Genomic DNA, 25,666 nt, shown 5'->3' on the forward strand with positions numbered 1-25,666 from the left:
TCCATTCATGCTCAAATTTAACCTCCTTCCTTGTTCCCCTAGCCTAAATTAGAGGTTTGGGGAGTATCTCATTCCTCCGGCTCCCCCTACTCAGGACCAGTTCAGTAGACCATACAGCCCTACGTTTACCTCTCAGGATTCGACACCTGCTCACAGTCTGCTTCTGTGCTGCTCCACTGAGCTCTTCCCAATTCACTGCAGAGTACGATTCAGGCACAGAGGTCTGGCCTCCACAAATGGTTTAAAAATCAGGAGAACCAAGTCAGTGTTTATAAGCAACACTCCCTCTCAAAGTGCACTGATTTTTTTACCTAAATACTTCTGCAGTGGTGAAAAAACCAAAAGTATAATAACTTTATAGCACAACAAGGATTTGGGTGCTTTCCCAGCCCCAGTAGGATAACAGGAAGGCATACATGCTTACTTAAGGAACCAAGAGGCCCTGCAGAAACCATGTGAAGATATACTACTGACCCACTCCCAATTTCCAATTCTGTGTGGTCCTCTGCTTCTCTTAGGTGCTGTGCCCTTGAATAGACGAATTAGGAGCATATGGTGTGTGCATGTGTGGTTTACAGGAAGGTCTTCTTACAGATCCATAAACTACCAACAAGTCTACCTGATTGGTCTCTTATTGTCAAATACAATGAAACAAATTTCTGTCTTATAACTAGGGAAGCAGGAATAGGAAATAAAATGGAAAACTATAAGAAAAAATTAATAGTGGGGGAAAGGGCATGAAAACTAACTTGATCAAACCAACAAAACAAAGAAAAGGCAACTGAAAGAAAAACAATGTATGAGAAATAAATTATATAGAGAAATTGATAAAATCATATTTGAAAACCTAAAACAAAAATCAGGTAGAAAAGCATACCATGTTCTTGAACAAAATTATATCATAAAAAGTTAACTCCATATATTTAATGTTACTTAACTTAGAATCCAGTGGAATTTTCCTTGGGTGGGCGGGAAGAATGGGTAAAATGATTTTGGAGTACATACAGAGGTATATTTGCCTGAGAATGGCCAAGGATATAAAAGAAGAACACTAAGGGAGTGCTTATATTGACACCAGAACAATGCATACACCCACAGTAATAAGCCTTTGGTATAGAAATCAACAAATAGATCAGGAGAACAGAATATATAATACAGAAAGTTATCTCAGGATATATGAGATTCTCATACTTGACTGAGATTCTAATAACTGACCAATGTTCAGCTCAGTGAGGGAGGAAAAAAGTCTTTTAATCAACGATGCTAGATCAATTGGCTATCCTTTTGGAAGAAAATAAAAGTGAATTCTCATATTAAACTCCACAGAAAAACAAGTGTCACATGCATGAAGATTTAAATGGAAAACAACAGAACAACAAAAACCTTCTCAGAAAAGTCAGGAGACTACAAATATGATTAGAATGGAAATACAGAAACCACTTCTTAATACAGAAATGTTTGATTTTTATGTCAAAAGATATTGTATACAAAGTCAAATGATAAGAAATATATTTAGAGGGAAATGCTATAATGTAAATGATGGTCACAATTTAAACATCTATAAATAGTTTAAAAGGCTGATGTGCCTCAGGATTGAGTGTCTGCCTGTGAAGCAAAGGGTTGCTGGTTCAATTCCCAGGGAGGGCACATGCCTGGATTGCAAGGCCAAGTCCCCAGAAGGGGGCATGTGAGAGGCAGCTACACATTGATGTTTCTCTCTCCCTTCCCCTCTGTCTAAAAATAAAATTAATAAAATCTTTAAACAATAGTTTAAAAATTCTCATAAATTGACAAAATAATGCAATAAACAAATGTTCTTTCATACATAACTGGTGGGAATATAAAATATTATAACGTGGTGGTAACAGTAGGAACTATCTATCCCATACGGAAAAAGAACATGTGCATAATAAAAGTCTATGTGCAATAGAAATAACTGGAGGCAAAGTAACTAACCCCTCAACAAGAGGTTAGTTGAATATGCTATAGTACATTCACTCTGTGAACTTTTAGGCAGCCATTGAAAACAACGAGCTAAAGGTGTGTGTGCATGTGTGTCTCTATGAGCATGAGAAAAAGTGGACCAGGGTTATTGAGATGGATTACAGGTAGGTAAGAATGATGATAATGAAAAGGAAAGGAAGTGGCAGTGAAGACCAAAAAGGGATAAAATTTCACACACAGATGCATAAAATTTCACCTGTACCTTTATGAAAATTTACATATATACGTATGATAGAAAATAAACATTTCAAAAGTACATTTATCTTGTTCAGAATTCTATAACTAAGAACTCTTGACCAATTCTGAGTCATTAGTTCAAATTAATGAGGTTTTATTTCAATGATTTAAACAAAGAGGGGATTGGCAGTGGGGGGGTGGGCTGGATGGAGGGGAGCAAAAGGGAAAAAATTGGGACAACTATAGTAGAATAAACAATAACATTTTAAAAAATCTGTTCTCCACACCAGAAATAAATAAACAAACAAACCTAAGCAGTAGTTTAGAGGAAACCTTTGTAAATGAAATGAAGTATAGATTTCTAAAAATGTTATTTTTGTTATTTGCTACAGGATTTTCTACATTATTATACATTCATCTGAATCTAGGAAAACCAATTAATGTTTAGGCCTGTGACACTCCAACTTTATTTTGTATCAGACACACTAGAAAGCTTGTGACAAGAGAGACTATTAGGCCCCACCCCTATGAGATTCTGGGTAAGTCTGAAGTAAGACTCAAGAATTTTCATTTTTAACAACCTAACTGTACACATGAAGGAACTAGATAAAGAAGAAAATGAAGCACGAAGTTAGTAGAAGGGAAGGAATAAAGATTAAAGGCAAAATAAGTGAAATATAGCCTAAAAAGACAGTAGAAAAGATAAATGAAGCTAAGAGATGGTTCTTTGAAAAGATAAACAAAATTGACAAGCCATTATTTAGACTCAGCAAGAAAAAAAAGAACCCAAATCAAATCAGAAATGGAAGAGATGTTATAACTCACATCACAGAGATAAAAAAGAATCTAAGAGACTACTACAAACAACTGTATGGCAACAAATTAGACAACCTAGAAAAAACAGGTAAATTCCTAAAAACATACAACTTACAAAGACTGAATCATGATGAAATAAGAAATACGAAGATATTGATTATTAGGACATTGAATTAGTGATCAAAAACCTCCCAAGAAATGTTAAGTCCAGAGCTAGGCTGCTTCACTGAATTCTACCAAATAGTCAATAAGAATTATTACCAATTCTTCTCAAACTCTTCCAAAAAAATAGAAGAGGGGAGAATTCTTCCAAACATTTTGTGAGCCCAGCATTACACTTATATCAAAACAAGACAAGGATGCCACAATAAAAGAAAATTACAGGCCAATATCCCTGGATGAAAATAGATGAAAAAATCCTCAACAAAATATTAGCAAATGAAATTCAGCAGTACATTAAAAAATGTATAGACTATGAGTAATAGTATTTATTCCAAGGATGCAAGAATGGTTCAACATCCACAAATCAATCGATGTGATATACTACGTTAACAAACTGAAGAATAAAAGCAGTACCATCACCTTGATAGGTACAAAAAAAGCATTTAACAAAATTTAACATCAACTTATGATAAAAAACTGACAACAAAGTTGTTATGGAGGGAACATAGCTTAACATAACAAAGGCTGTATATAGCAAATCCATAGCTTACATAATACTCAATGGTGAAAAGCTGAGAGCTTTTCCTCTAACACTAAGAACAAGACACAGACATCTATGCTCACCACTTATATTCAGCCAAGTATTAGAAATCCTAACTAGGGCACATACACAAGAAAAAGTAAAAGATATCCAAATTACGAAGGAAGAAGTGAAACTGTCACTATTTGCAGATGACATGATATGATATATGAAAAAATATATATATATACATATATATATATGAAAACCCTAAAGATCCCATCCAAAAAAAAAAAAACCCTAGTAAACAAGTTCAGTAAAGTTGCAGCATACAGAATCCAAAAAAAAAAAATCTGTTGAGTTTCTTTATATCAATAATATCAGAATATATTAAGAAAATAATCCCATTTACAATTGCATCAAAAAGAATGAAAGACCTAGGAATAAATTCAAACAGGAAGGTGAAAGACTATATATTGAAAACTGCAAGACATGCATGAGAGAAACTGAAGAAGATACAAATTAATGGATACATGCTCATGGATTAGAAGAATTAATACTGTTAAAATGTCCGTACTATCCAAAGCAAAAGTACAGATTCAATGCAATCCCTATCAAAATTCCAATGCTATTGTTTACAGATATAGAACAATCATAAAATTTGTATAGGACACAAAGAACCCCAACTAGCCAAAACCATCTTGAGAAAGAAGAACAAAGCTGGAGGCATCAAACTCCCTGATTTCAAACTCTATTCTAAAGCTATAGTAACTAAAGTAGTAGATCAATGGAACAGAATAGAGTCCAGACATAAACCCATGCATACATGGTCAAATCATTTATGATAATGGAGCCAAGAATATACAATGTGGAAAATACAGTCTCTTCAATTGGGAAAATTGGACAGCCACATGCAAAAGAATGAACCTGGACCACCACCTTACACCACAAACAAAAATGAACTCAAAATGGGTTAAAGATTTGAATATAAGACCCTAGAATATAAGACCCATAAAACTCCTAGAATTTAAAAAGCAGTAAGCCCCTTGACACAGGTATTGGCAATGATTTTTTTTTAATCTGACAGCAAAAGCAAAAGAACAAAAGCAAAAGTGAACAAGTGGATCTCCAGGGAACTAAAAAGCTTCTGCATGGCAAAGGAAATCATAAATTTAAAAAAAGGGAAATCTACTCAATGGAAGAAAATAACTGTAAATCATATACCAGATAAGGGGCTAATATCCAAAATATACAAAGAACTCATACAACTCAATAGCAAAAACCACACAATTCAATTTTTTAAATATTTTCTTTCTTTCTTTTCTTTTCTTTTTTTTTTAGAGAGAGGGGAAGGGAAGGAGAAAGAGAGGAGGAGAAACATCAATGTGTGGTTGCCTCTCATATGGCCCTCACTGGGCACCTGGCCTACAACCCAGGCATGTGCCCTGACTGGGAATCAAACCACAACCCTTTGGTTCGCAGCCTGCACTCAATCCACTGAGCTCAACAGCCAGGGCCACACAATTCTTTTTTTTTTTAATGGGCAGAGGAGCTGAACATTTTTCCAAAGAAGACATATAGATGGGCAACAGGTACATGAAAAGATGCTGAACATCATTAATCATCAGGGAAATGCAAATCAAAAGCACAATGAGCTAGCACCTCATACCCATGAGACTGCTATTAGAAAGAAGACAAGAATTAACAAGTGTTAGGCCTTGTGTACTTCTGGTGGGAATGTAAATTCATGTAACTACTATAGGAAGTGGTATGAAGGTTCCTGCCACCCCAGAATTAAAAACAATTCCATTTCTGGGAGTGTACATGAAAACACTAATTCAAAAAGATATCTTTATCCCACATTCACTGCAGCATTATTTACAATAGCCAAGATATAGAAACAACCTAAGTATCCACTGATGATGCATGAATGAATAAGTAAGATGTGATATACACACGATGGAATACTGCTCAACCATTAAAAAAGAATGAAATCTGGACATTTACAACAACGTGGATGGACCTAGAGGGTATTATGCTACATGAAAGTCATACGGAGAAAGATAAATAGCATATAATCTCACTTATATGTAGAATATAAAAAAATGAAACTGAATTTGTAAATAAGGAGAACAGATTAGTGGTTGCCACAGACAGAGGGTGGAGGTAGGGGAAATAAATGAACTGGGTTTTGTTTTGTTTTTAGTTTAAATACGCTGAATTTAAAAATTTTAAGGGAAAAAAGAAAGCTACTGATTCTCTTAGCAGCAGCTGCCTTCTCTCCCAGTTGAAAGAACAGTTTAGCTGGGTTCTTGATCATTGTGAGTATTGGTTAGGGTGAGGGCACACCCTGGATGTTTTCCATGGAAATGTTTGCACAATATATGGTGAAAACCCACATAAATTCATCTGGTCATTACAAGAGGTGGGTAAGAGTATTTATTAGGCTGCTGTTCTGTTTCAGTATCCAAAACAAAGGAACAAACAAACAAACAAACTCTGGGTGACCAGCTGTCTTGTTCAGGACCAAAAGGTAGAATTTGTCCCTTGCCATCCTGTGGCTACCAAATGACTGCAATATAAATCCATGCCTCTTTCATTTAATACTGAAAGGCCCTTGAACCACTGTAGACTTGGACTTCAACTACTCCCCAAAACACAGCACATCTTGACACAATCTTCCTACCCAAATGTGAGTGCATTGGGGGGAAAAAAAGAATTTGCATTCCTAACAAATTCCCGAGGGGGACTGAGCTGGTGGTGGCCTGGGAACCAAATGGTGCAGGGCTGTGCAACCTCGGCTCTGGATGGCTGTGAATGTAGCCCAACTCAGAATTGTAAATTTACTTAAAGCCTTTTTTTTTTTTTTTTTGGTCCTCAGTTTTTGTTAGTGTTTCTGTATTGAATGTGCAGCCCAAGACAACTCTTCTTCTTCCAGTGTGGCCCAGAGACGCCAAAAGGTTGAATGTCCCCAGAAAGCAAGTTAATGTCTAAATGAGGAAAAGGACCCACGACATGCCGTCTTCACTGCAGTTATACTCACATGTAGGCCAGCTTTCTTCCAGTAATAGTTGCTATACTGGTTTACCATGCACTTTGTTTTTTCCTTAAACTTTTCTTCTGAGTCAAGAGACCACCAAGGATCCAGGTTTCCATTTTTATCATATTTTCTACCTAACAAGAAAAAAGTTAAAAGGTATTTGTGTTATTTACAGAAATTAATTTCTTCATCTTCCCTATCTACCACTTTGATACGCCATGAAAAAGCAGTCCCAGCAACAGGGGCTGCTCTTGGCAGCAACTCCCACCTTCTCTCCAGCATCACAGGTCAATTGTAAGAAGAGGGAAAAGGAGAAACAGGTTTGCGAAAGTTCTTTCCTTCTAAGCAACAAAGAGCATGTTAATAATAAGGTTCATCCATTTCTGGTATGCACCATTCTTAACTAAGCTTGCATTCTTTATTTTCACTTGATCTGACCCGGAATGTTCTCTGGGTTATGAAATGAAATGGCTTCATTCAGAAAGCCCATGGAGGGAGCTGGAGCACCACTACCAGTGAAATTCCAAATGATCCATAGGAACAGCCCCAGTGAATCACTCACACCCTACAACGACAGCTCCTGACTCAACCCGATAGGAACGTGTTTCCCAAGTTGCCAGGAACTGAGAGACACATAAAACCTGTGTTATGAATCATTCCACAGCCATCAGTGTGGATGGAAGGGCCATCTGTCCTGCTTTGACAAGGAAGGTTGCTCTAAAAAGAGAACTTGGAACAAGAATGGAAATCTCCAGAACATAACTGAAAAAAAAAGATTACCATATTTTGCTGTATATAATGTGCACCCACATTTCTGTGCATATTATACATGGGATTGTTATACCCATGGTATGTAATCATTATACCCATGTATAATGTACATCCTTATTTTTCCCTCAAAAAATTTGGGCCAAAAAGTGCACATTATACACAGCAAAAAATGGTAGTTAATACATGCTTTTTTTTTTTTTTTTTTTTGCTACAGGCTCACTCTTCACTTTCTCTATACCCTTCAAAAAATGTTTGGGTAGATCTGAACTATCTTCTATACTCACTAAAGGTTACTAATGGTTTAAATTTAATTGTGCAGAGAACTCTTTGCTGGGCATATAAGAAAGTTCCCTAAGCAAAGGCGTTAAATGGAGCAAAAGCTGTTCAATAGGCTGGATGCCACTACCACCCTCCTGGGAGAGCACAGGCTCACTGTCCTCCACCCACTAACCAACCAATTATGAAGTAGTTATTGGGCATATCCTTTTATGTGCACTGCACTGTTTTAAGTATGATTACAGAGGGAAATTGCCATCATTAGGTTTTGTCCTTTGAGAGACAATCCTGAAGGCTTCCAGGAGACTGAAGGAGAACTGTACTTAAATTTCCTGGGAAGAAAGGCCCGGAACCAAGAGACCACTACTGGCTTTTGTTCCTTAGCTAAGATTATCTTCTCGGATAAACCAAGCATGCAAATACAGAAGGCGTAGCTCTGGGGATTCAGATGACTACAAGGTAGCTATATTTCAATAGGGAGGGGAGAGCAGGTGAGCACCAAACCTGTGTGATTAAGGAAAGGCTGGCTAGTGTGAGCACTGGAAGAATTGTCCAGAAGGAGAAGAACCAGAAGGGTCTCTGGCATCCAGGAAAGATAGAGATACCACAGACATGGAAGAAAGAGGCCCCTCTATTAAATATTGCCTTGGGCCAGCTGGGGTCTTGAGTCCTTGTGTAATCTCTGTGTAGTTATAGATGAGATCATGATGTGCTCCTAATGGACAAGTTTTAGAGATTTCACATGGCTTTCCAAGAATATTCCAAAGTTCAGGGAAAAAGGGGTATTCATTTAAAACGATGATAATGCTCAAAGACTGATCATTTCTTTTGTTTATGCCATATTCTGCTCTTTCCTTTTGCTTAAATGTCATCAGGGTACAGAGCATGATCTATATTATGCAGTATTAGGCAAGTGAAGCCTTTGTAAAAATCTGAATCTTAGCATAGAGAAAAACAGAGATTAAGCATTGCATAATCCTTGAAATAGTATGAAGGAACCAGTCAGCTAAGCTCCAGATCCTTAACTCACTGAGTCCTCATTCAGCAGCATGTACCATCCTCCTCAGAGCAGAGCTCACACCTTCAGGGAGAGCATCTCAAGATGGTGAATAAATGACAAAGGGAGAGAGACTTCCGCCAAGATGGAGGTGTAGGTGGAACCACCTTGCCTCTGTGCACAATGCTCAGAATCTAAGAACAACTATTTTTAACAATAATAAACACAACCAAGCCACACAGAAAATCGACAATACGGAGTCTGAAGACAACGAAATGCTCAGCTAAACCAGTAAGAGGAGCGAAGCCAGCAGCGGAGCAGGTTGGCAAGAAAAAATCCCCGAACGGGTGGTGCGCAAGCGGCCGAAGGCGCAGATTGCGGGCTAGCTACAGGAGCGCACAGGGAAGAGGCGCGGCGGGCTGTCTGTGGTCGGTCGCGCATCTGCGTGCAGATAAACCAGTGAGGAGGGGAGCCTGCTCGGGGGCAGCAGGCTCGCACAATTTCGATCGGATAAACAGGCCCGGGGCGAGTGGTGTGACTGGACGGACTGGGCTGGCAGAGAGGACGGCCATTGCTCCCTCTCTGACCCCGCCCCCACACACAGCGTCACAAACCAGCGACCTGGGTCGCCCCGTCCTGGTAAACAACTAAGGCTTCCTCAGCTTACTTAACTGCGCGAATAGACCAAAAATGGCTCTAGGACAACTCAGAGCCCCAGAACCGATAGATCTAAGCGATGAAGAAATAGCCAGTCTTTCAGATGCACAGTTCAAAACACTGGTTATCAGGATCCTTACAGAACTGGTTGATTTTAGTCACAAATTAGAGAAACATATGGAAGCTAAACTAATTGAAATGAATGGTAATACAAAGGAAACCAATAGTGATGGAAAGGAGATTGGGACTCAAATCAAGGGAGTAGACCAGAAGGAAGAAAAAAATGATCGAACAGAAAAGAATGAAGAAATAAGAATTCAGAAAAATGAGGAGAAGCTTAGGAACAAAGTTCCAACATTCGAATTATAGGGGTACCAGAAGGGTAAGTCATGAGTGGAAACCTTATTTGAACAAATAATAAAAGAGAACTTCCCCATTCTGGCAGAGGAAATAGACTTCCAGGAAATCCAGGAAGCTCAGAGAGTCCCAAAGAAGTTGGACCCAAGAAGAAACACACCAAGACACATCATCATTACATTAGCCAAGATTAAAATGAAGGAGAGGATCCTAGAAGCAGCAAGAGCTAAGGGGACAGTCACCTACAAAGGAGTTCCCATCAGACTGTCAGCTGATTTCTCAAAAGAGACCTTACAGGCAAGAAGGGGCTGGAAAGAGGTATTCCAAGTCATGAAAACCAAAGACCTACAACCAAGATTGCTCTACCCAGCAAAGTTTTCATTTAGAATGGAAGGACAGATAAAGTGCTTCTCAGATAAGACCAAATTCAAGGAGTTCATCATCACCAAGCCCTTATTATATGAAATGTTAAAGGGACTTACCTAAGAAAAAGAAGATAAAAAAGATGAACAGTGAAAGGACAGCAAACTCACAGTTAGTAACAACCATACCTAAAACAAAAGCAAACTAAGAGGACAGCTAGATCAGGAGCAGAACCATAGAAATGAAGATCACATGGAGGGTTAGCAACAGGGGAGTGGGAGGAGGAGAAGGGGGAAGAAGGTACAGAAAATAAGTAGCATAGACAGTAGATAGAAAATAGATAGGAGGAGGGTAAGAATAGTAGGGGAAATACAGAATCTAAAGAATTTGAGACATGTGTTCATGAACTAAAGGGGGAAATGGTGGGGGAGGGGTATGCAGGGTGGAGGGGAATGGAGAGGGGGAATAGAACAAATGTAATGGCATAATCAATAAAAAAGTTTAAAAAAAATGACAAAGGGAGGAAGCTATGCAGTAATTCCTATAATTATTGTGGCAGCTACAGCAATTCAAATCTAAATGCAAAGCTCTCGTCACTGAAATTACAAGGTCATTTTTTTCATCATCCAATTTTATCACTAGTGGGAACAATGATGTATTTATTGAAAGCTATCACTGCAAGACATGTGGAAAAGTTTTCAATCAGCAATCATACTGCATTGGATAATCTTCAATCTATGATGATGTCACTGTGTAAAAATAATAGCAGGAATTAGCATCCATATAGTTAACATTATCCTAAAAGCAGCAGTTTATCCAGTGAATCAGTACTTACCATTATTATCAAACCCATGTGTAAATTCGTGTCCAACAATTACTCCTATAGCACCATAACTCAGAGATCTACAACATAAATATATAATTTGGAGAAAATTATAAGCATGAATCTCAGAGCATAATCCTTTCATTTGTTTTCTATGACAAGCCAAGATAATCTGTTCTCTAGTAACCATGGAACTAATCTAACAACCACAAAACTACAAAAAATTGAAACTTCTTGTAGAAATGGACAAAGGAAATATAAATTCTAGCATTGTCATTATGACCATGTGTGGGCCTTATTTATCCTGCCCCGTAAAAGGGTTTCTCAAGTCCCTTCCAGCTCTAAGGTTTCTATGATTCTCCATCAGCTCCATCTGTAGTTTATATTTATAAACACCCAAAGCAGTGGCAGGGTTTAAAAAGACCCTGTCGGTAAACATACCATTTATTTTTTTATCTGAGAACCTGTTGAAAAATCACTATAGACACAAAAGTTAAATTGTTTTCCAAATGTAGTCATACAAAAGGAATAGAGCAGAGATTAAAAGGGATCACTCTGCTGTCAAAAGGAGTCACATTCCTCCACTTCTGTGACAGACAAGCTCACGACTGAATGGCAAAGACTGTGAAGCCTTAACCAGATTTGGGAAAGACATTTTTATCATTTCTCTTCACCTCTGAAGATGCATGCGGTAGATTATCAACAAGGGTGACTACTGACAATTCCAAACACCCAGAATGCATTGCCAGCCCCATCATGAAGCAATCTACAGGGTCTGGTAGAAGTAAGGCCTGCTTGAGTGTGGTCCGTAGGGTACGTGAATGTCTCACATGAGACGGACAGCAATTTGAACATTTCACCTAAAATGTCATGTGGTGTAATTGAGTGTAATATTGTTATGTTGTAGAATTACATGCTTATGACTTTTGTAATAAAAGATTTTATTATAAAAAGGGGCATTATTTGTGCAGGACCCTGTATTTCCTTTCCCTTGAATCTGGATTTCTTTTTCCTTTCAGGACTTGCTATGGCCAACAGAATGCAACAGAAGGGGCTGAATGTGGCTTCTGGGGATAGCCCTTGACAGAACTTGTAGCCTCAAATTTTGCGCCCCCCCCCCCCGGAAGTCAACTTTAATGTAAAGAAGTTGAACTAATCCTATGGAGACACAAAGGCCTAATGAAGCAAGCAAGACACCAAAAGCCAAGAGATTTCTTTTAAAGTAAGAGAAGCCCAGCCCCAACCTGTGTAGCTCAGTTTGTTGTGTATCATGCTACAAACTGAAAGGCTGCTGGTTGGATTCTGGTCAGGGCACATGCCTGGGTGGCAGGTTCAGTCCCAGATCAGGACATGTACGAGAGGCAACAAATCCATGTTTCTCTCTCACATCAATGTTTCTCTCCCTCTCTTTCTCCCTCCTTTCCCTTCTCTCTAAAAATAAATAAACAAACTCTTAAGAAGGGCACCCAACCAGGCCCAATCCATTCCAAGACAGTCCATCTGGGACACTAGACATATGAGCAAAGCCATCTTAGATCCTCTGGTCCCACTTAAGTTGCCCTAGCCAACAAACACCAGATAGAGCAGAGACAACTGCCTCAGCAGAGTCTTGCCCAAATTGCAGAAGCATGTGACAATAGTGGTTGCTCAGTGGTCTTTTCTTGTGTAGAAATAGATAACTGAAACAGAGGCATATTAATGATATGTGAAGAAAGCAATAAGGGGGCTTCCATAAATGTGTCTGGGATCTTCTGTCTCAGCTTTAAGTTCCATGAAGGTCAAACCCTTATCTACCTGACTGCTGCTAAATTCTCTGTACCTTGTACACAGTGAGAAAGTAACAACGATTTAACTAATTGATTTACTTTATTATTTCATGCAAGTGACAGATTGACATGTAACTTTAAAATATGTTACATGTTAATGTGTGGATGAGGATTATAAATGACTTAAAGTTCTTGTTATGAGGATACTTCCTGAGATTTGCAATTATGCTAAAAATATTTCACAGTTGCTTCCTGACATGCAACATCAAAGTAACCCAGCAAATAGGTAGGACCCATAAGTGGAAGGAACAACAGTTTTTGAAGCAACAGTTATTATGGGACATAATGATCCTTAACGTGCTAATTGTTTGTCTCAACTATACCCAAGGAAGTGCTGTAAGATTTAATTTTTCCCCTTGGTGGAAATTCTTTCCTTTGTTATTTCTTTCCTGCAAGGTAATTTGCATTTGAAAAAAATGCTTCCTACTGTTTTTCCATCATTGCAAACCTTCATTAAAGAAGTAAGAGTAAAATTATGCATTTCAATCAGAGCTATCATAGCAGTGTGGGACAAACTTGTAATTTTACATACTGCTAATTTTTGCAGCAGTAGCTATCACTGTGCAGCCTGTAACATTTCGTTTTTCTAGACCTGTCAGCCCTGAGAATCATATTAAAACCTCTACAAGCCTTGGTCAATGCTGTTGACAGGATGGATTTAAGAAATGAACAATGGGAGTACTTCCGCCAAGATGGAGGCATAGATGGAGACACCGTGCTTTCTCACACAACCAAGTTTAGAGACAACAAAATATTAGCAACAGAAAACACAGCCAGAACACAGAAAATTGAACTTTTCAGAAGTCTGATAACAACGAATGCTTCAGCCTGACCGGTAAGAGGGGTGAAACCAGCAGCTGGCGGAGCAGGGTTGCACAGGAAAACTCGGTCAGACGGACTCAGGCACGCAGATCCCAGGTGTGGGGTTGCAAAGGGCAGACCCAGTGAGCGACTGGCAGACCCCGAGAGGGTGAAGGGCGGCAGGTTGACTGTGCTGGCGCATTCCTGCGCAGATAGACCAGCGTGAGAGTGGGCAGTGAGACGGGACACAGTGGGTCCCAACAACAGGAGGTGACAGAGAGGGCCACCATTTCCCCCGCTCTGACCCCGCCCCCACATACAGGTCACAACCCAGCGACCCTGCCCTGGAGGCCCCGCCCCTAAGGCTCCGCTCCTCATACTTAATGGGCCTGAACAGACCAAAAATGGCTCAAGAAGATCTCAAAGCCCCAGAGCCCATAAATCTAAGTGACGAAGAAATAGCAAAACTTTCAGATGCACAGTTCAAAACACTGATGATTAGGATCCTCATAGAACTGCTTGATTTTAGTCACAAATTACAGGAACATATGAAGGCTAAACTAATTGAAATGAAGGGAAATGCACAGGAAACCAATAGTAATGGAAAGGAAACTGGGACTCAAATCAAAGGAGTGGACCAGAAGGAGGAAAAAAATGACCAACCAGAAAAGAATAAAGAAACAAGAATTCAAAAAAAATGAGGAGAGGTTTAGGAACCTCCAGGACATCTTTAAATGCTCCAACATCCGAATTATAGGGGTACCAGAAGGGGGAAAGGCACAGCCACCAGTGGAAAACTTATTTGAACAAATAATAAAGGAGAATTTCCCCAATCTGGCAAAGGAAATAGACTTCCAGGAAGTCCAGGAAGCTCAGAGAGTCCCAAAGAAGTTGGACCCAAGAAGGAACACACCAAGGCACATCATCATTACATTAGCCAAGATTAAAATGAAGGAGATAATTCTAGAAGCAGCAAGAGCTAAGGGGACAGTCACCTACAAAGGAGTTCCCATCAGACTGTCAGCTGATTTCTCAAAAGAGACCTTCCAGGCAAGAAGGGGCTGGAAAGAAGTATTCCAAGTCATGAAAACCAAAGACCTACATCCAAGATTGCTCTATCCAGCAAAGCTTTTATTTAGAATGGAAGGGCAGATAAAGTGCTTCTCAGATAAGATCAACTAGAGGAGAGGACCGGTCTTCAGTCAAGGGTATACGAGTAGCTGCACTCCCCTGCTAGAACCTCCAAACAAGCTCTCAGATAAGATCAAATTCAAGGAGTTCATCATCACCAAGCCCTTAGTATATGAAATGTTAAAGGGACTTATCTAAGAAAAAGAAGGTAAAAAAGATGAACAGTGAAAGGACAGCAAACTCACAGTTATTAACAACCACATCTAAAACAAAAGCAAGCTAAAAGGACAGCTAGATTAGGAGCAGAACCATAGAAATGAAGATCTCATGGAGGGTTAGCAATAGGGGAGTGGGAGGAGGAGAAGGGGGAAGAAGGTACAGAAAATAAGTAGCATAGACGGTAGATAGAAAATAGATGGGGGGGGCAAGAATAGTATGGGAAATGTAGAATCTAAAGAACTTGAGACACATGGTCATAAACTAAAGGGGGGATAATGGCAGGGGTGGGGGGGTGCAGGGTAGAGGGGAATGAAGGGGGGAATAGAACAACTGTAATGGCAAAATCAATAAAAATTTTTTAAAAAAGTAAATAACTAAAAAAAAAAAAAAAGAAATGGACAATGGAAGTTTCTAACGACTGTTCTGCTGTAAATGTCCCTTAAGAGGGACTGCTCCAATGAGCTTCCTGTTTGCAAAGGGTTATAGAGAATTCAGAAAATGATCGAATCATTGTAAGTCCCAATTCTCAGGCACATAATTAAAATCTTTTGGACAGGAGACAAAGGAGTAATTTTATATGGCTAAGCTTTACAATGATAACGTTTCAAGATCCTAAATTCACATCTTCTATTTTATCAACGAACATTATTTAAATTAGCATGTTGTAAAAATAAATAAGCTTCATGCCTTTTAAAATGTGACTGGCTGGCCACAATAAGAAGACTCCTGAAGAGAAAATCTAGCCTTCCAAAACTAAAAGGGCAAAGATGACAATTTTCCCACCCACTCAGTTTCTCTGTTGTTCTTTCTACCCAATGTAACAAATACACAGGGTTTGCTGTCAACAGGAAATCAACTGCAGTGCTGCCTGGAGCAACCCTGATGTCAAGCAGTCATCAAGTCAAGGCTATGCTATGCCTGAAATGTAAATTAACAAAAATGTCAGCTTCGGAAGCATCTTTAAGGTCATTTAGTTCTACTCTTTAACTCAGGCATAGGCCCCCTCTACAGACACCCACTCAAATGGTCCTCAGACTTCTCCTTTGGCATTTTCAATAACCAGGAGGTCATCCCCCTTCTCGGGTGGCCCATTCTCTCTTCAAGTGGCTCTAAATAAAACAGATCTCCCTAATGTTAACCTGAAACCTCTCCCCTATTTTTTCTATCCATTGGTCTAATGTAGTCTCTAGCTGAACACCCTCGCAACCCCCCTCGAATATAGTAAATCATTCTGCCACATTTTCTTTCAAAAAACTATGAAGTTATAAGGCTCAAGTTCTTTCAACTCTTTTTCTTTACTCATGAGTTCTAGAGTGGCATTTCTTAAAACATAGAGAAAGAGGGATTTTAGTAACCTCTGGGTTAAATACATTTAAATAAATTTCTTTCTTAGAGAGCTTCTTAGGCATTTTTATGCTGGTAAGTATTTGATTCTCCAAACAAAGGGAAGGAGAGATGACTTACCTCTCTTACTACTTCATGGAACACACACTTTGCGATATGTTGTCTTAGGCCAATTAAAATCCCGATTCTCTCCTCTGACAATTCAGCTTACCAATTTACCCATAATTAGACCCAACACTCAGGGGAGGGCTAGGCTGACCAGTGGAAGCAGAAAGGATAAGCAGTAACTGGTTCTGAATGCTATCCATCCAGATCAGACGCACCAATCTAACAGCTTCCAACTGCCAGCACCTGAAACTACAGATGTTCCTCCATTTACAATGGGGTTACATCCCGATAAACCCATCATAAGTTGAACATATTGTAAGTTGAAAATGCATTTAATACACCTAACATATTGAACACCATGGTTTAGCTTAGCCTACTTTAACCATGCTCAGAACACTTCCATTAGTCTACGGTTGTACAAGATCATCTCACAGGATGAACACACTATAGATTATGGGCTGTCTACCCTCGTGATCACACAGCTGATGGGGAGCTTCAGCTCACTGCTGCTGCCCAGCAACACAAGAGAGCATCATATAGCGTATTCCTAGCTCGGGAAAAAATCAAAATTTCCAGTGCATTTTCTACTGAATGTGTTATCAGTTTAACACCATTGTAAAGATGAAAAATTATATGTTGAACCATCAGAAGTCTGGGGCCATCTATCATTGCTTGAGGACTTTCTCCAGAACCCTCTTGGTCTAGGCTGGGTAATGCCAGGGAGCTAATACACCTTGTGGAAGCCCCCAATCAATGACAGAAGGTGAGCTGTAGGATAAATACCCAGCTCCCTTGCCCCCAAGATAAGATCACACTGAAGCATATTCTACACCTCTGCAGCAGGACTGAGCCCTAACTGTCCAGAGTGATAACTGGCTTTGTAACAGATGTGTCACAGGCAGAATAATGGCCACCCCAAAAATGTTCACATGCTAACCACCAGAACCCATGAATCTATTATTACACGACAAAGGGGAATTAAGGTTGTTAATCAGCTGAGCTTAAAATAGGGAGACTATCCTGGATTGTCTGGGCATACCCAATGTAATCACAAGGGTGCTTAAAAGTGAAGGAGAAGGCAAATGAGGAGAGTCAGAAGAAGATGGGACTATGGATGAATGGTCAAAGAAATTCTTCCACAAATTTTCAAGATGGAGGAAAAGGGTCATGAGCCAAGGAAGGTGAGCCATTTCTAGAAGCTAGAAAAGTCAAAAAAATAGATTCTTCCCCAGAGCTTCCAGAAGGGAATGCAGCCCTGCCGATACCTTGTGTTCAGCTCAGTGCCACCCAGGTTGGACTCCTGACCTACAGAACAATAAGTTAATAAAGGGACATTGCTTAAAGCCATTAAGTTTGTAATAATTCATTATGGCAGCCATAGAAAACCCCTATGACACAACTTATTGGCTTCCTCCCCTCACCTCACTTCCTCTCTCCCCTGCTGGTGGTCCCTGGTGTCACCATCCAAAAGCACAAGGATTTGTGCTTCAATCCTTGTCATAAGGTCTCTTTCTGAGGAAGCCCAAATCAAAACCGTATTCTATCAAATTTAAATGATCATGTATCCAAGCCAAAATACAAGACTAAACTTCTAAAATCAAGACAATTTTCTGTGCATTAAATCACCAGAGCAAGCAAAGGCACATAATACAAGTGGTGATATTACTGGCAATGAATATTATCAGAATTGCCATATAGAGAGAAATTCTGAATGACATAAGTCTACAATCTGTTGCTATTAATGGCCTTTAAACTAATATCCATAGCTCTAGACACTGTCAATTTTGGAACTATTGTAGAGCTACCCAGGTTATATTTCTAAAGACAAATTTGATTATCTTTCCTTGCTCAAAAACTTCACGATTTTCTATTGCCATTTAATGTCCAGGTTCCTTACCTGGCATTCGCAACCCTCCAGTATCAAACATCAACCTTCTTTTCCAGGCTTCTTTTCCACTGTTTTCCTTCATATACCACTTGGACTAGCCAAACTAGAGTCTTTGCTCTATAAGCACACCTCTTTCCTTTTCTCACATTGTTTCTTCTATCTGGAATAGTTTTGCACCCATCACTATCAATTCAAATCCCAACAATCCTTCAAGGTCCAAATATTTGCAGTTTGAGTTAGTGCATAAGTGAATAAATGCATAAAAATGAAAGCTACCTGTGTACTACTTGGCTTTTCTGTCCAGTCATATGCCCTGGTAAGAAGAGTCAGAAAACAAATGCCTAAAATGGTGAGAGTGGCGCCAGCCCATGCCAGGTTCTGTGCTGTCTTTCTGCTGAACCACCACTCGCTTGGGTTTTCATTTTGCTGGTGTCATTGATTTTTATTTGTACGTCTGCGAAAGCAGCCCGTTCTTCCTTGTTTGTCAACAACTGCTTTCTTTACTCATGTACTCACCGAGGATATTCTGTTCCCCAAAAGAAAGGCTTCTGGAGCTCTCCTGCTGGAAATCCTGGGAGGGAAACAAAGAAACAAAATTGTCAGGGATATAGAGATTGATTTGATGATACTAAGTACTTGGTTCCAGCTTTAGTGTTGAAGTTTCAAAGGCCCATATGAAAGGTAATCACGGAGTCGGGGCCTCTAAGAGATGCAACTGTCACTATGATGGTATTGGTTGAACTGAATTTAAAATAAGTACATTACAGAAATTTCAAGGAAATCATTTTGCATGGATACACTACTGGAAGTGTCCAGCCTGCTATGAACTGGAGTCCTTCATACACAGAGTGTGCAGGAGGCCCCCGGCTATCCAGCAGCTTACCCTAATACAGAAAGAGCCACCTTCACGGACATACAACCTGTGCAATCACACAGGGCCTCCTATGCAGAAGGACCCATGACTTCATGTTCTGCTGTCACTGTCTTGAAACTAAATTTTATCTTTGAATATGATTTTGTTAAGGAGCATCCAACGGGACAAGGAAGCATGTGTGTGAGCAAAGGAGCCATGCACGATCTGCGTGCCCAGGGTTCCTAGATGTCTCATTCACATAAAGCATTCATGTTACTGCCTGGGAGCACAGAACTCCTGCAGGCCCATACTGTGTGTGAGTTCACCAAGACTCAAAGCAAGTACAGGGTAAGCCTATTACATCTAGGACCGAGCAGGTGGGGGTTCTGACAGCCCCAGAGGGCTCTTTCCATTGGAACCATATTTGGCTTTGATAGGCATTCTAAGAAACATGAATGATTAAGGAACCCTGTCAAACTCCTTCATTCTCCTATTACTTCTGTACATTAGCCAACCACATACACCAATAACAATGACAGAGAAGAAAAGGGAAAGATGAAGTGAGCCATAGTTTCTTTTCCTTGCAGTCCTTTCTCACTCATCAGTAAGCCAAAGGTTGAGAGTGTTGGTAGGATGTGTGTGTATTAAGAAGTGAAATAAAAACAGCTGAGTTAGTTTTGTGCACTATTTCTACTGTTCCATTTAAGAACAAAATATACGCACGTACAAGCTACAAAATACAAACTGTACACTTTCGGTGATTTCACATCCAAGTTAAAAGCTCTTATATTTGCATGTATAACTGGCCTTGTACAATATAAGGATAAACAGTAAAATTATGCTGAAGATTTAAAATTTTAATTTTTCTCACAACAGTATTAAATGGCAAATTTTAATAAATGACAAGTCTACAGAAGGAGAGGCTGCAGAAGGCATGATAAAGCTTTATATTTCAGCACCTTTAATAGTATTTTTTCCTGCTTTCTGAACCAGGGGCCCCCATATTTTTATTTTACACTGCACCCTGCAAATTATGTAGCTGGCCCTGGGTAGAGATGAGTGGGAGAGATGTTTTGCTTTGCCATTGCAGCTCACTACTAAGTTTAACACCCTGAGTGGATCCTCGGAGCTGCACTTGCAAGTCATCTCAAGAATAGCAACAAAAACAGAGAAAGAGAGACGCCTTCTCCAGTGTTCTTGCCAGAGCCACTATGCAAAGCCCCTTGAAACTGAAAGTTGCTTTTATCAGTTAAAAGGCTTTATCAACATTCTTTCTACCTGCCCTCCATGGCAGGACACTGTGAGAAATGAGGGCAGGAAAGCAATTTTTTAATTTAGAAATGAAATGTTAATTCTATTTATTTATATGTACAATATATTCTTTATATTCTCTTAATAATATCATAGGTTGAGGTTTCAAGGTGGAAAAAATCTAACTGCAAAACAGAAATGATTCCAGAGAGTCATTCTCTCTCTTCCCGCTGTTCTCACATAAAGGAAAATGCATCTGACTTTGAAAGACAACATCCTAGTCATCATCTTAATCTCTACATTTCCTTTAATATCTTGTGTATCTTTATATCAATATTCCATCCTCTTGTTGGCAATTACTTTTAGTAATTCATTCTGATTTAGAAATATATACCCACGTTTTGCTATGCATAATGTGTACTTTTTTTTCCCAAAGTTCTGAGGGAAAAATAAGGATGCACATTATACCTGGGTATAATGATTACATACCATGGGCATAATAATGGGTATAATAATCCCAAATATGATGTGCAAAAAACGTGGGTGCACATTACACACAGAGCACATTATACACAGCAAAATACGGTGTTTGTGCATATATATATTACACATATATGCAAACCACAGTGCTTATACGAAAATTCTACCTCACACATTATATCATCAAAACACAATGGTATTTCTAACAGGAACAATGATCATAAACCAACGCCGATTTAATTACCCAATCATTCTAGCTTTCCTGCTTGGTAATGTACCCACCGGAAGCATTTATGTCCACTGCCAATCTCTTTACAGGAAAACATCTGACACCTGCGTGAGTCTCCATTTCTGGTGCTTTTGCTGTTAGAGGCCCCACACTCACAGGCGGCAGCCCTCACACTCCCTGATCGGCTATATCTTCCCAGCTTGTTGGGGCCATGGAGCCCAACACTGATCAACAGAAGAATCTGATGGCCTCAGGACTGTTTTGCTGAAGTGAATGGATTAACAGTTTAAGCTGCATTTCTGGATGCATCAACTGGCAAGAGTGATAGACTGAATCCCAACAGGGCCAACTTGATATCTTATCTCATGAAGTGGATTAAGTTGTGTGTAGCAGAGGTAGAAGTCAAAAAATAAAGAAATGAAAAGAAAATTCTTTTTCTCTCTCCTTTTAATAGGATTTGTCAGGTTTTCTTTTTTTAATTAAAAGATTTTATTTATTCATCTTTAGAGGGGAAGGGAAGGAGAGAGGGAGAGAAACATCAATGTATGGTTGCCTCTTGTGCATCCCCTGCTGGGAACTGGCCAGCAACCCAGGCTTGTGCCCTGACTGGGAATTGAACTGTGATCCTTTGGTTCGCAGGCCCATGCTCAATCCACTGAGCTATGCCAGCCAGGGCCAGGATTTGTCAGGTTTTCTTACATATCTATTTCATGTCCCTTCTTCCCCATTTCAGCACTGCCTCATCACCTGTTTAAATTTTAAAGTAGCTCTTTTTTCACTCAGTATATTTATGAGAGGCATTCGTCACAGCGTAAATGTGTGTGTACACACATCCATACATATACGTGTGTATATATATGTATATGAACATAAGAAATATGAGAGGGAGGGAAAAGAAAGAGAAATGTAACGACTGGGTTAGCAAGAATTAATGAATTTGATGATAGCTAATATTGTCCAGGGTGTAGGAAGCATGTTGGTGGGAATATAAGTCATTGCAAGCATTTTGGAGAGAGCAATTTAGTCATTTGTTAATGCTTTAAACACCATTTAGTAGTAAGCACTGCTATAGAGAAAGCTCAAAAAGATGTTATCAAATGAAGAAGATGAGTGAGATAAGTGAAAAAAAACCAGCATTTAGTGGTGTATGGGGCCCATTTATATGTGGTATGTGTAAACGAATGTAGATAAAGTCAGTCCTGCTTATAATGCTCATACTGAAAAGGCAAATTTATTCCACCATAGCTGATATATTAGTGGAAAGCCTGGGGCAATAAGGACATAGAATTCAAGAAGGCAATAGTTCTCATAATACCCTTAAACACTCAGTCACTTAAAAGACAGTGGGTATCTTGAACACACCAGACTTGATCCAGGATGAAGGGGAGGCAGACCTTGAGTCGTGGGTCACTTTGGCTACTTTGGCTGAAGAGCAGGTTCAAGGTATTGGTAGTGTTTTTCTGGACTCGGTCCTGTAGGTTTATCTAGGCTTCTGTGAGTGGAGAAATCATGTGGGCAGAAACAGAGTACAATCCCTCCACCCTCTAATGACACAGCTTGGTTTCCTGTGGGAGGAAGGGTCAGAGGACTTGATATGATCATGGAGACTACTGCACTCCTGGCTGTGCTCATCTATTTTTCCTACCAAATCATTTCTCCATTTTCTCATTGTTCGTACATGCTGTTTCTGTGATTTAAATTTTTAATAAAATTACAATATAAAAAAATTGGGGCAAAACTCCAATTTCACACTTGCTTATGTGCCATTTCCTTCACAAGAAATGCTAGATGAAGGCAGAAAATGGCACCTAAATGAGCTAAGCCACAAAATGCGCACATCCCAACATGGACCAGCTACCTCCATGTGCTGTGTATGTTAAAAGCCACATCTGATGTTAAAATTTTCCATCCAATTTCACATAACCCTCCTTCATCCACTGCACAATAACTCACTAGCTGGAAGTCCTCCAGTGCCCACTTCCATAAGCAAACTTCAGGTCTTTTCTAGGAAAAGCACCACATTCACTGTAGCATTTATATATTTACCCACTTAACATGGGCAAAAACTGCTATTTTTGCTATTGTTTTCATTAGGCACCTAGATTTCATTTTGTGTTGCCAATAAAGTTTCCGATTATCGTGTCCCTAAACCCTTTTTTCCATAAGCTTCATGGCTTTTATTGTACAATTTGTCATAGCACAGTGATGTTTAGGAACTTGTATATAACATTATAGCAGAACCGACTGTATATGTATGTACGTATGCATGCATGTATGTGTGTATATATTAAATATATCTATGTGCATATATACACATATACTCCTGCTAGAGCTTCTCAAATTTTACCATGCATCAGAATCACCTGAAGGCCTTAATGAAATGCAGAGTACTGGGCCCCACCCTTTGAGTTTCTGAGTCAGTAGGTCCTCAGAAGAGGGTGAAGAATCTGCACCTGTAACAAGCTTGCCTGTGATGCTGATGCTGCTGATCCAGGGACTACACTTGAAGAACCACTGCATGACAGCATAGATGGAACTGGAAAGCATCATGCTAAGTGACATAAGCCAGGTGGTAAAAGACAAATACCATATGATCTCACCTATAAGTGGAACCTAATCAACAAAACAAACAAGCAAGCAAATATAACCAGAGACATGGAAATAAAGAACAAATTAATACTTCCCTGTCAGGGGAGATACCATGATCACAAAACTGACAGTAACCACAGGGGAGGAAGGAGGGGGATAAAGGAAGGAAGAAAGAAGGGGAAGGGTCGTCAAGGACCATGTATAAAGGACCCATGGACAAAGCCGAAGGGGGGTAGGATTGAGCGTGGGGGGTCGGAGGTGGCGGGGGGCCGGAGAAAGTAGTGGCAGGAAAATGGAGACAACTCTACTTGAACAATTGAAAAAAAGAACAACTGCCCAATCACCAGCTCATGTGCACTGTGGAGTTGTGGCTCAATCTGTAGGTTGCTGTGTTGCTATAATTAAGAAACGTGCAACACATGAAATATCCATCAGGAGGTGAATGACAATTATGTATAACCATATTATAGATTGTTATGCAGCAAATGAAAAGAAAAAGGCAGGCCTTACCAGCCTAGCATGAAAAAGAATCTAAGACATAATGCTAGAATACAGCAAGGCACAAATACAGATATATTAATAAATACCTTTTATATCTTTAAATAAATATCCTATCAGTATAAGTAGGTTTATGGTGGGTCAAAAGTAGGTTTACAATTGTGAGTATGAGAAATACAGAGCTTATTCTTTTTTTTAAAGGATTTTATTTATTTATTTTAGAGAGAGGGGAAGGGAGGGAGAGAGGGAGAGAAACATCAATGTGTGGTTGCTTCCCATGCACCCCCCCCCCACTGGGGGCCTGGCCCAAAACCCAGGCGTGTGCCCTGACTGGGAATCAAACCAGCTACCCTTTGGTTCACAGGCTGGTGCTCAATCCACTGAGCCATACCAGCCAGGGCTTATTCTTGTATTATTTATTAATTATTGCATTATTTCCCACACATACAACTGCAAACCTACTTTTGCCACACCCTGATGTATGTAAATGTACATAAAAGGCCTGTAAAATATGTATCACAGCGATCAGAGTGGTTACCTCTTGGAGATCATCGAAATTTGGGGTAATGGAGAGCTAAAGGAGCTTTGGATATAAATGTAATGTTTTTACATTATTAATCAAAGGTGTGTAATTAAAATGAACTGTTTTAGAAATAAATGTACATATTACAGAAAATTCTAAGTGTTATCAAAGGACAGTTTATAGCTAACTAAGTTTACATAGCAGTATTTTGTTCTTACATTTGTTAACACCTTCAAGTTTCATTTCTATTTCAAGGAAAAATACAGATTATGATTATAAAATCCCAAAGACTAAAACTCTGACAAAAGGAAGTATTAGGGTCTACATGTCTTACCAACCTCATTATTTGTTAGCAAAAACTTCTCTTTTTCCAACCTGCACCCAGAAAAACCACTGAGGCCTTCATTTGATTTTCTAGTTGAGTTAACCTTTCATTTTTACAGGAGTTTCTCATAACTCTCATATCAGTGAATATTGATTAACCTGGGTAGAGTCTTAGCAAAATGCTGACTGTTAAAAACATACACTGTTTTGTTAAGGACACAGTGCCCAAAGAACTGATGGCATTCAGAGGATGATTAACCCAGGCAGGTTCAACTGTTTGAGCTTTACAGCAGTAAAGTTATATCCTAAGTATAGCTACAGCCTTCCAGGAAAAGTTAATGCCTTGATGTGTCTGGGTTTCAGTATCCATTTTATTTACTGCAAAATGACATTAGCCAGGTCTTTCAGTATAAACGAAGACAGAGATGAAAACAAAATTAGCCCATTATCCCACAGCTGAGAACTAAGGAAACAAATACACACACACACACACACACACACACACACACACTCAGGTACAGCACATTCACACTACATGGGAATACATGAAAAAAAATCATCATTTCCCTTTTTCCCCACTCCTACCCTACCGGGAACTTTCTTTCCACTGCTATCTGCACAGTTAGCTTCAGATATTTA

General features: G+C 39.4%; 1 protein-coding gene across 4 annotated transcripts in view; it reads right to left on the minus strand.

The window, feature by feature from the left end:
* The window catches only part of PHEX (phosphate regulating endopeptidase X-linked), a 187,057-nt gene that overhangs the window by 14,313 nt on the left and 147,078 nt on the right, over positions 1–25,666 (minus strand). For all 4 annotated transcript variants that reach the window (XM_037129673.2, XM_037129597.2, XM_037129747.2 and 1 more), the window contains 3 exons: positions 18,797–18,851; positions 10,976–11,043; positions 6,723–6,853 (listed from right to left, as the gene is read on the minus strand). In XM_037129673.2, coding sequence (XP_036985568.2) covers positions 6,723–6,853; positions 10,976–11,043; positions 18,797–18,851 — 254 coding nt within the window. The remainder of the gene's footprint in view (positions 1–6,722; positions 6,854–10,975; positions 11,044–18,796; positions 18,852–25,666) is intronic.

Source organism: Artibeus jamaicensis, unplaced genomic scaffold (assembly GCF_021234435.1).
Source record: "Artibeus jamaicensis isolate MK-2021 breed Jamaican fruit bat unplaced genomic scaffold, CSHL_Jam_final scaffold_1283, whole genome shotgun sequence".
NCBI classification, from domain to species: domain Eukaryota; kingdom Metazoa; phylum Chordata; class Mammalia; order Chiroptera; family Phyllostomidae; genus Artibeus; species Artibeus jamaicensis.